The sequence below is a fragment of the Crocodylus porosus genome, unplaced genomic scaffold, assembly GCF_001723895.1.
Source record: "Crocodylus porosus isolate Cpor-Errol unplaced genomic scaffold, CroPor_comp1, whole genome shotgun sequence".
Taxonomy (NCBI): domain Eukaryota; kingdom Metazoa; phylum Chordata; order Crocodylia; family Crocodylidae; genus Crocodylus; species Crocodylus porosus.
The window spans coordinates 10067447-10077274 of record NW_017728948.1 but is presented as its reverse complement, the minus strand read 5'-3'; the positions used below and the strand labels follow the sequence as shown (position 1 = coordinate 10077274).

Sequence of the window (9828 nt, the reverse complement as noted above, 5' to 3'; positions counted from 1 at the left end):
CCCCCAAGCACTGCCAGGAGTGACCAGGAATAACGGTCACAAGCTGGCAGAGGGTAGATTTAGGCTAGATATCAGGAGGCGCTACTTCCCGGTCAGGGCGGCTAGGATCTGGAACCAGCTTCCAAGAGAAGTGGTGCTGGCTCCTACCCTGGGGGTCTTTCAGAGGAGGCAAGATGAACACCTTGCTGGGGTGGTTTGACCCCAATACTCTTTCCTGCCATGGCAGGGGGTCGGACTTGATGATCTGCTCAGGTCCCTTCCGACCGTACTAACTACGAAACTGGGTAGCAGCAGCAGCTAGGGAGCTGAGCCTGCTTGTTCTGTTCTTGCGGGGTCAGGTGCAGATCTTTCGCTTGTGTCCGTATCTGGCAGAAATTGTTCTTAGCATATTTCTTACATGTACTGTGCATTACAACTTTCAGCAGCTGTTTTGGGCATTGTGTGATTCTTTTGGGGAGGAAAATATGGTAGCTTAAGATGGCTGATGTAGTCATTGGTTTGATTTTTTTGGATATCTTACTATCTTAATAATATTGCATATTGTACATTTCAGCATCTGCAGACAGAGTCTACCAGAAGCGCATCCTTCCAGTCTTAATACTAGTGTTAAAATGCCAAAAGAAGATCCAGCTGCCTTTCACACAGAGGTTCTGTCTAAAGAACAAATTAAAAATCTTAATGATCAGAATGGTATCCATACCACTTTGACAAACCCAGAATCTCCATCTTTGACCGACTCTCACAATGGCAAACCAAGTGACTTGAAAAGCAAATGTGAACCCTTTGTGAATCCGATGACCAGTGCCCCAAAGCAGTGTGTTTCTGTAAAACCAACACAGCATCTTAATAGCTCTTCCAGGTCAACGTCAAGGACCAGTGGAACTTCTGAACTTCAGAAATTTTTTGATTGTAATCCCTCAACGTCAGATGCCCATTCTGTCCCTTTTACTGAGCCTGGAGTTAAATTGCAGAACAGTTGCAAGGCAACCAAGGCAGAAAATTCTTCATCTGTTTGTTCCGCAATTAAAGGAGACTGTAGTGAATTTCTGTACGAGGGAAATGAAAATGAAGGGATTTTGAATGGAATCGCCAGTAAAGTCCAGGATAATAGTAAGTATATCTAAGCTTAGGTACCAGCATAGATGTCTAATATTTAAAATTAGACCTTTCAGAAAAATGTGCTTTCTGGATGACTAATTACATGACAACAATTTTTGTTTGACTTCTTGACTAAATGCCTGTTTCATTTTTGGAAGAGAAGATCAAATAATAAGATTAGGGTTCCCAAAAGTTATTTTAAATAACACAATCTAGAAATTGAGTAAAGCTGTATCTGCATGTCTGTAGGAAAAAAGCTCGTCACCAGACTTGTATTCATAACTGGAACACAATTCTTTTTATATGCATAAGAAATAAGATTGGGAAGAAGGGTTGCAAAAGTTAAAATAGGCATAACTAGGTCTTAGATCCTCCATAACACAGTGGGAACCAAGTTCTGCAGCAATACTACTAAATTCTGTGGAAACAAGTTCTAGGCTGCTCTGCAGTAAAATGCTGAATTGTAGTGTCTGAAGGGGTGTGTGTGTGTGTGTGTTGGTGGCAAGCAGAGGGAGGGCAGTAACAGAAATAGGCTGGCTCATATTGCTAAGAGGCATTTTCAGACTGAAATTAGCAGGTGGTGCTTTAATTAACACTTCATGCAGTTAAGTACACTTAAAAAAAAAAAATAAAAAAAAAGTCTGACATCTTGGGGTTTAGTTATTCAGGAAGGGGTAAATCGTATAGCTGCAGAAAAAGTGAGGCTGTAACGGTGCCAGTAACTCTTCTAAAGATGCTTATGCTCTTTGATCAACTCTTGGACTCAATGATCTGTTGAGGTCCCTTTCAACCCTAGCTTCTACGAATTTATGAAACTCAGTGTAAAATTTTTGATTTTTCAGCTCAAGTAGAGAACTTAGCAGAAATGTATAAGGCAGGCAAGCATGTGAACGCATTTTTTTTAGTCATTCGGATTCACAATCTGCACCTGCTTTTCCTGCAGTAATTGTTCGCAAGTCAATTTTGGCAGATGCCAGTAAAGTTAAGAAGCTGCAACAAAGTGGGGAAGCATTTTTACAGGATGGTTCCTGCAATAACATTGCACCTCACTTGCATAAGTGCCGGGAATGTCGCCTGGACAGCTACCGGAAAAACAAAGAGCAAAGAGACTCCACTGTCTTCTGCAGATTCTTTCACTTCAGGAGGTGAGTTGAATTTTTATGCATGTGTATGATGATGTTCTGCAAATGGGTTTTATGAGACTAGGGCTGATTTTGCAGGGTTATAGGTTGTAGCTGTGTTGGTCTAAGGACGTAGGCAGGCAAGGTTCTTTGGGTAGGTGTGATATCTTTTATTAGATCAACTAAATAGTTGGAAAAAGTTCTTCGTAAGCTTTTGGGCACAAACACTCTTTGTCAGGAGATCCCAGAGAAACGTTGGGATGGAGAATTCTCCCACTGTGTTACAAAGTATTGACTTTTTTTCTGGATGTGTAGTGGCAGAAATATAGCCCTGACAGCTACAGGGGAGGGGCAACAGAAAGAGGAAGCAAGGGAAAAGGGCAACGTAACAGCAAAGGACTTTAAGAGCAATATTTTTTTAACCTGTGGTTTTATGTCTGAATGGCAGCTTTTTAATATGTTGCAACGTTACCTGTCTAATGTGAGACCGTGGTAAAAAAATCAAACCATGCTTGCTTGTCTTGCCCATAATATGAGTTGTTTTAGAAGTCTTGTCAATTAGACCTTTAAAAAAGAGGTCTTGTTCAGTCTTTCTGCACACATGGAAAAGTATTGTGGTGCTATGGAAAAGTGTGTTTCATAGGTAAAGCTTTTTGGCAAGGGACTTGAGAGCAAGGATTTCCTCCATTGTACAAAATCTGCATTGGAAATTGTCACTTTACTTCAGAAGCAGCTGTCTTTGAACTGTTTCATGTATGGGGCATATGAATTGTTTCAAAATAAGCAGTCTGATTTTCTTTCTTGTTGGTAGTTTTAACAGCATTTATTCTGAACTTCCTACAGGAAAATCTGAATAAGGTATAAGTTGGAAAGTAAGGGTTAATTGTTTCTGTTGGGCTTCTTTCAATCCAAGTTGTGATTACATTTCATTAGTTTAGGAATATTCTATTTTGTTTAGGTTAGGTTTGAGTTAACAGTGCACACATTCTGGCATTTAGTACAATGAACAGTCTCTTTTTCTTACAGCCTTAAAGGGTCATATTTTTGCAAACCTACTTGAGACCTGTTGCTTTTTATTCTTAAGATCCAAGCAAAAACTAACGTTCTGTATTTCTTTCCAAACTATCAGGGTTTAATTACACTAAACTGTTACAGTAGTGAGCAGTTGATACTGATTAATAGTAATCATTGAACTGCTTAGCATTGTTGGTTAATATGAATGCACAAATTAACATGCTGATCAAAATGAATGAAAATGAACTAATAGAGTATGTGGTTGTCTTCCCCTTTTCCAGGCTTCAGTTTAATAAACATGGTTTGTTACGTGAAGCAGGTTTCTTAACTCCCAACAAATATGACCCCGAGGCTATTGGCTTGTGGCTGCCACTGTCAAAAAACGTTATGGGTCTAGATCTGGACACTGCAAAGTATGTTTTGGCCAACATTGGAGACCACTTCTGCCAGCTGGTGATATCTGAAAAGGAGTTCATGTCTACTATAGAACCACACAGTAAGAATAACGCTTTTGTAAAACAAAATAAAGGACTTTTAAAATAAATCTTTCCATCCTTCATGGAAAGGGATTGTGTGACTGTGGTATTGCTAGTGAGACTTAATACTTACTTTAATTCTCAGTAGAGGGAAGCAGCACTACTAGCCTTATGGATGCAACTATACAGTATTTATGAACCCTAATCATCATTCAGGCGTTCTAAATTCCCTTTGCTGAAAAGAAACAAAATGGTTCCTGTACTCTTACTCTGAATTGGTCTGACAACCCCTCCTGTTCCAGAGAGAGACTAGAAGTGCAGAAGGTAAAAGGTGCTTTCCATGCTCTATATTTACCTGTTGCCTGTGTATAATCAGTCAGGCTTTCCAACTTAGTGATGAATAGCCATGCTGGACCTGCATGGCTGAATGGAGTGGTGTCCTTTTCTTGTGCATCAAGTCTGAATCTTGCTTATTGAGTTCCATGCTGGCTACTTGACCTCAGTGGGGCAGGATCAAGTCCCCATAAAATAGTTTAAGTTTCAGTCGGGTTCACTTGCATGACCTCCTGGGAGGTGTAGCAATGAAAAGAGAGTTCAAGTGATAACCTAGCCTGGAAATGTTTTTATTGCACCATCAGCATACTTTCAGTTTGAAAAAAGCAAAAACAAGGGACTCCATTAGTTTCTACACAGTAGCTCTTCAGGGTAGAATTGCAGTTAAACTGCGTGTGTGCGGGGCGGTTCTTCCCCCTGTAGTTATCTTTGTGTAATAAGAAGCATGGGAGAATGGTTGCCTGGCTTCTTTTGTATGTTTTATATATGGATGTCATCACCATATATTTGGTACTCTTAACAGCCTTGCTTGTCCTCTGTCTACTAATCGGCCTCTCTGGGATTTATATTTGTGTTCTAAAACTAGCATGGATTTGGACTTAAGGTGTATTTTCAGTTTCTGAAGCAGGTCCTGTTTAGACTCTTTGAGGGTCTTATCTAATCTCTTTAGGATCACGGCATTATCCTGCACCTTCTGCAATTGATGAGACTTCTGGTATCGATTCCAGCAGTAGCTACAGAAACCTGACCTTCCAGGTTGAGAGACAGGAACCAAACTTTGTATTGATTCTTAAGTCTACGTTGGCAGTGGTTTAAAACTCCCCAGTTTGAGGTGCACGCAGAACGTGATGAAATGATGCGATTGAAAGTTGTTTTCTTTCTTTTGGAACTAGCTTCACAAATCGCTCATTTTGCTAAACATTTATTACGCATGTTGAAAACTCAAGCTGTTTTAAACCCAGTTGTGGGCTTATGAATTCTTCCTCAGGGGTGTGAGAAAGTTTTGACAAGTGCCAATCCTTCCTATCCTGGACCTTTCTTTTTCAGGTCACTTATGTACAAGTATAATAATGCCATGGCAGCCATTTCTGTGCTCAGTCTCTTGTCATGAGATTTGCCATTCATAGGCATAGGTGACATTTACTTTCTTGCTCAAAGAGAGGAGTAGCTTAAAGGTATATTATGCCAAGTATCTGCAATGATCAGCAAGTTTTGCAAATCGCCTGCTTTAAGGTTGCATTGTGGGGGGGGTGTATGTTGTTGTTTTTCTTTAAATACCACTGACTTAATGGAATTAAATAAAAAGCGGGGAGGGAATCTTTTAATTATTTGATAGAGGCTGAGAAAAACTGCTTTGGATCCAGTGGCCTCCTAGTCTGACTTTGATTATAAAAAGTGATTTGGTGTTGAAGCACTGAGTTAAAAGTTTTGTCTTACAGGAATTGGGCCTGCATGTTAAGAATCTTGATTTTATTCTCACATCCTAAAAATTGCAAATGATTCAATTGGAATTCAGGTGTGACTAAAGCAAGGGGTGCAACTTCATAACTAGGTACCCTGATACCTTCATAATACAGAGGTAGCCAGCAGCTAATACAGGGTGGCACAGAAGGATGGACGGAGAGATAGCTAGGCACAGATAGGAAACTGAGACCATGGATCCGTTGATTGCCACTTGATATGACAGTGCTAGCTTGTGTTGCACTACTGAAATCAAGCATGGTCACAGGAACTAAACTATAGACAACTATTCCATTATGTCTAACATACTAACTTATATTTTTACTGTCACTTACCTCAGAGCAGGTAGCCTGGAAGCGTGCTGTCCATGGAGTTCGAGAAATGTGTGATGTCTGTGACACAACAATTTTCAACCTTCACTGGGTTTGTCCCAAGTGTGGTTTTGTAGTATGCGTGGATTGTTATCGGATGAAAAAGAAAAGCTTACATCAAGGTAACATTATTCTCTTTAAAGAAAACTTGTGTTTTGAACAGTTAAGTTTAATGGAAGAAGGGACTTAATGGAAATCATTTTATAAATGTGTAATCTGTATTTTACTGAAAGAAGAAATGGGGGTGTTGGTTTGGGGTAGGGGTGTGTGTGTGTTTGGGTTTTTTCTTATTAAACAGTCAGTCAGCATGTTAATTTGCTTTCAGATGGTGTATCTGAGACATTCAACTGGTTTAAATGTGTGAAGGGTCAGTTGCATGAACCGGAGAGTCTAATGCCTACACAGATAATTCCTGGAAAAGGTATTGTAATTATTTATGGAAGCGTGTGCAAGAATACTAAGCTTTCTGTTTGCAAATTATAGGGCCTGATTCAATGCCTGGGAAGTCAGACTTCATGAGCATTGGGTTTGGTCTTTAATAGATACTTGAATAAGGTAGTGATTTGAGTAATACAGGCTGGTAAATGGTCAAAAACCATATTTGCAGTCTGGCTGTACAATTTGTCTTGCATTTTATGCAGATAACTGCAGTTGGCATGTTAGTGTTTCTTTGGTAGTTTAAATAGAAGTTGTAAAACTAGAGCTGTGCAGATAAATCTGTTCTGCAGATGCTTGTTTCTTCTTTATCTTTGAATTGTGGCATATGCAATATTGTTGAATTCTTGATATCATTTACACTTGCTTTAGCTATGAGTTCATTAATGATTTATCATTTTAGCTCTCTATGATGTTGGCGACATTGTTCACTCTGTAAGAACAAAATGGGGAATAAAAGCAAATTGTCCTTGTGCAAATAAACAGTTCAAGGCACTATCAAAGCCGACCTTAAAGGAGGATGCAAAACAGGTACTGCTTCTGACTTTTTACAATTCTTTTTCCACTATCTTCTGTAAAATATGGGCAAGACTACAAAAGTGCTGTGTATTGGTCTAATGCTATCCCCATTGAAGACGGTGGTTGATTTCTATGTGGAGTGGAGTTGAGGCCAATACTGACCACTTCTGAAAATCCTTCTTGGCAATTTTGGCTTACGCATGTTTACTTTTTCTAGTTCAGCTTCCCTCGGTGTATGGACAGATGTATTTGGAACATTCTCAGTATTGCACTAAACCCCCAAGAGTCTAGACGTGCACGCTACTGCAGACCAGTTTACCTTTCCTGGAACGTTTCAAAATCACAGCAGGAAAATCTGATACTGTTTTGAGCCAGTCCTTGAACCAGTTCTATTATGTCCAGACATGGAACATTACATACGTAATGTCTGGCCAATCATCCAGGTATCCCAAACTGCACTGTTCCTCACTGCCCCCCGTCCCTCCCATTCCAAAACCTGTGCAGGACTGCTTTGGGATGCAGCTAGGACTCTGCCCAAAGATCTATTGCCCACAGAGACCACAGTCTGTAGGGGTGGGGAAGCAGAAAGCCTTCATGGCAGTTTCACTTCCCTGTTGGGGGGGGGTCCCAGGCTTATTTGGAAGGGGGGTGTAGTCAGGTGCCGGAGGAGGGCAGCTTTGTGGCCCCCTACTTGTGCTGGGTGGATGATTGTGCCTGTTAACACCTGTGGGGGGGCTTGAACAAAGCTGTTGTATAATGCACACTTCATAGAAGAGAATGAGCATGGAATTGGCAGCCAGTGTGAAGTGGAATAGCCTGTTAGGCTGCTTGCAGATGTCTAAAAAAACACCCCAAACAAACCCCGAGCTTTACTGAAAGAAGCTGCATGTTACTTTGATCCAGCTCCGCAGTGTCTGTATAGATCAGGCGCTTCAGCAGGGCTTTTATCTAAAGCTGAGTCAATTGGCTATTAGATAAAAGTGCCAGAAAAGTCCCACTAAAGTGCCTGATCTATACAGACGTTGGGTGAGCTGGCCATCTAATACACTGCCTCTTCTGGGTATGCCCTGGGCTTGCTGCGGAAGTGCATCAAGTTTTAAAATGCTAGTTTTTAATTTCTGCAAGCAACTTTTGATTGTTCCTGGCCTGCTGTGCTGCACTCTTGCAGCCAGCCCTGCCCTACAGGTTGTACCCTGCATGCACATATCTCTGTGGCATTGCAAGGTACTTGAACAGCTTTCCAATGAGTCTTTTCTAAGCCTCGGTGAGGTGGAGACTGGGAAGTCCCAAAGTACCCAGTTTCACCCTCCCCATCCCCAAATGAAACCACCATGTGTTGTCATCCTCCCCCACTTCCCCCAGACCTGGTCAGCCAATTGGTGACATTTTTGGAATGGTTCAAGTTACCTTTATCTGTACCCTCATTAATGACAGAAGACTGGCATGCAAAAAGGAATAAATGGTTCAGAATTCTTGAAAGCAAAATTCATGTGAAATTCCTAGAAAATAAAAAAAAAAAAAAAAAAGTTTGCCTTGAGGATTCTAAAAATTAAGAAAAGAATAATATAAGGCAGTATAGCTAATTTTAGTCTTAATGGCCATGACAGGAAAAATTGGCTGTTGGTGGTAGAGTGCATTTTGTTTACAGTAACTAGACTAAACTTTTAGTGAATGTGAATGCTGTTTCTTTAACGAAAAGTAAATATAGCATTCATTTGTGAATGAACAAAATCTGGAAACCAGTACCTTTTTTGGAATTCATAGTAGTCTAAAAAAGTTGCTAAAAAAGATTAAAGGCAATAGATTGATCTTTAGTAGAAATCTGGTGTTTCATAAAAGCTAAAGTATGGGTGTTCTGGGGTTTTGTGAACTGAATTGGGAAGTGGGGGGTGTTTGTATTTTTTTCCTTGCAAAAGAATTGGGAGCTGTAATTGTGCTTCTGTGTGTGGGTTCCTCCCCCTTCCTTCCTAAAGGAGGATGTCTCTTTTAATATAAGTCTTCACTTTTGTTTTGCAGAATTTAGTACCTGGAGAAAAATCCACACATCTGAATAATTTTGTCCTAGGCCCACTAGGTACTAGCTGTGATTCTCCTATAAAACCAATGGTTGGAAGTAAACTAGTCTCTTCAGTTAATACTTCTTCCTTAAATTGGCTGGCTGGCTTAACAAGTGGAAATGTGAATAAAGAAAACAAAGGTAAAGTTGTGAGGGGAAAAAAAAGCCTTGCATTACTATCAGTAGTTAATGACTTAGTTAGTCCTATCAGCAGGATTTACTAAAGCTGTCCCTACTTACTGGGCTAAGGGTTTCACAAGGCCAGCCCTAACTAACAACTCATTGTCTTGTGGAGGTATCTTTATTGCTTAGGCATATCTTGAAAATTTTACTCAAGTCAGTTTTTGGAAATGTGATTTAGACTTCTACATCTTCTGGGCATTTTCAGAAACATTTTTTTTCTTGGACACTTCAGAAAACTATATGCTGTAGGCTACAGCTGTCCAGGAGGAGGAATTTAATCAAGTTTTTTTTTTTTTAAATTAACTTCATCTAGCACAGTACATGAACTGCAGTTTTGAGGAAGAGAATAGCTTTTCCTTCCTTATTCCTCCTTCCCCAGGAAATACAAATCTCAATGTTTTATTGACTCAAGGCACCTTTTAGACTCGAGTTACTCTGTAGGTTTGTGAACTGAGTGGCACCCAATTTCAAAGACCAATTTATATAATACAGTGCGTACCTTTTTGCAGAGGGGCTGGGGGATCAGTTGGGTAGGAACAAACCTGAGCCTGTGCTAAATTCTTTCTGTCAAACCTCTTCAAAAGATCTAGCGGCACCTCAGGGTGCCACAGTACTCTGGTTGAGAAAATAAGTGGCCTACCATCATTAGCCCTGGGTTGCCCTAGAACCGGGAGCTGTGCCATGCTGCCTTGCCCTCTGGGCAAGTAGGGAAGGAAGGGGAAACTTAGAAACCTTAGTTGCTAGTGCAGTCATGGAGAAGG

The 9828-nt window shown here is 40.4% G+C and overlaps 1 protein-coding gene across 1 annotated transcript in view; it reads left to right on the top strand.

Moving 5' to 3' along the window:
- The window catches only part of KDM3A (lysine demethylase 3A), a 49333-nt gene that overhangs the window by 19247 nt on the left and 20258 nt on the right, over positions 1 to 9828 (top strand). The window contains exons 10-16 of the mRNA XM_019553310.1: positions 554 to 1110; positions 2042 to 2243; positions 3515 to 3729; positions 5844 to 5996; positions 6200 to 6295; positions 6713 to 6840; positions 8845 to 9025. Coding sequence (XP_019408855.1) covers positions 554 to 1110; positions 2042 to 2243; positions 3515 to 3729; positions 5844 to 5996; positions 6200 to 6295; positions 6713 to 6840; positions 8845 to 9025 — 1532 coding nt within the window. The remainder of the gene's footprint in view (positions 1 to 553; positions 1111 to 2041; positions 2244 to 3514; positions 3730 to 5843; positions 5997 to 6199; positions 6296 to 6712; positions 6841 to 8844; positions 9026 to 9828) is intronic.